Source organism: Aplysia californica, unplaced genomic scaffold (assembly GCF_000002075.1).
Source record: "Aplysia californica isolate F4 #8 unplaced genomic scaffold, AplCal3.0 scaffold01993, whole genome shotgun sequence".
In the NCBI taxonomy this organism is placed as follows: domain Eukaryota; kingdom Metazoa; phylum Mollusca; class Gastropoda; order Aplysiida; family Aplysiidae; genus Aplysia; species Aplysia californica.
In genome coordinates, this window is record NW_004799263.1 from 1 (window position 1) to 1,552 (window position 1,552).

The 1,552-nt window shown below is 42.0% G+C and overlaps 1 protein-coding gene across 1 annotated transcript in view; it reads left to right on the forward strand.

The window, feature by feature from the left end:
• The first annotated feature begins 196 nt into the window (after nt 1-196).
• LOC101851013 (retinol dehydrogenase 16) overlaps nt 197-1,552 on the forward strand; it is a 4,145-nt gene continuing 2,789 nt past the window's right edge. The window contains exons 1-2 of the mRNA XM_005113336.3: nt 197-406; nt 1,300-1,529. Coding sequence (XP_005113393.2) covers nt 1,313-1,529 — 217 coding nt within the window. The 5' untranslated portion in view covers nt 197-406; nt 1,300-1,312. The remainder of the gene's footprint in view (nt 407-1,299; nt 1,530-1,552) is intronic.

A 1,552-nucleotide genomic window follows, 5' to 3' on the forward strand; every position in this document is an offset into this window, starting at 1 on the left:
ATTTTTGCCACAAGTAATAATAATGACGACAACAACAACAACAACAAAAATAATAATAATAATAATAATAATGATAATAATAGGCCTATTTTTACATACATGTCAGAGAGTTTTGCAGTGTTACTGTAAACTCTTTGACACATTCTGCTCTGCGGCTGGGATAATTTTGGCGGGGAGCGAAAACGTGCTCCACGACTGCCTGACAGTGTCGCAAAATGTACCCGAACACCGTTTGCCCTTTGCTTTGGCACTGCAACCTTTGACCCCTGCAGTCTGCCTGCAGATGATGACTGATGGATGAGACGAGCGACTGACGGCTTCTACTGTTGATACAACGACAACATTCTCAAGTCTCAAACCTTCTGGGAATTTTGAAAATTAGATCTAGAATCTAGCTTTCCACAAGGTAACATTTGATTGAAAAAGATTGGATTAGCAGAGGTGAAAGTAGAGTTTTGTTTTATCGGACGAGGAAGATCTTATACACTGGCACAGACCTCTTGTCAAGTGGGAAATGGTGGTCCAGAGTCTAGTTTTTTAAGATCCTGTCAAATCTGTGACGGGTCCTCTGTTTTCAGTGTCATAGAGAGAACTCTGACCTGCTCTAGTACTGCTTTAACACTTTTCACCCTAGATCTAGGCTAGACCTGTATCTTGGCGAAAACACCCCAACCATTAGGCTAAGTCATTAGGTGACATTTTCTGCATGCTAAGAAAACTGAAAGTGATGATTGCATGTTCACCAAAATAGGAATTAGATCTAGAAATCTAGATCTAGATATCTAGATCTAGATCTAGATTAGAATCGGAACGGAAAACATTAGATCTAGATTCTATATCTAGATTCTAGAATCTAGTTCATTCATCAACCGAATTCTCATCATGGCGTAAAGAGTAAAACAGCTCTCATGATAGGTCTACTTGACATTTAAAAAAAATTACTCCAATTGTTGTGTATACAAACTGATTTTCCACCTCAAAGGCCACTCAAACTATTCAGAAAAAAAATCTTACTGTAACAAGTGCATTATGTCCAAAACGAGATCATTACTGATACGTTTTTATTGATATATCACACTATCGCCGAATGGCGTCCCGTGGGGAAAAGGGACACCTTCTTATCGTCGCCGCCTTCCGTGGGGGCAAACACTATGATCCTGTGAAATGTGTGATGATAGATGGGTCCTCTGTTTTCTGTGGCGTGGTCACTATGAAAGAGAACTCTGCCCTGCCCTAGTACTGCTTTAAAATACTGTAAAGTCTGTGTTGTAACTATAGATGAGTCTCCTCTGTTTTCAGCGGCATCTTCACCATGGGAGAGAAGTCTGACCTCGGGAAAAAACGTATGCTGCTGTTGCTGCTGCTGTTTGCGGTGCTGCTGGCGTTTGTGTACGTGTACGTGGTGGAGATTGTGACGGTGGTCGTTGTTCTGTTTGTCTCCTGGCTGGCTTACGACTACATACACGACTACACGAGGGAGAGCGTGGAGCCTGCGGGCAGATACGTCTTTATCACCGGATGTGATACTGGTATGTCATGGTGTTGTGACAGG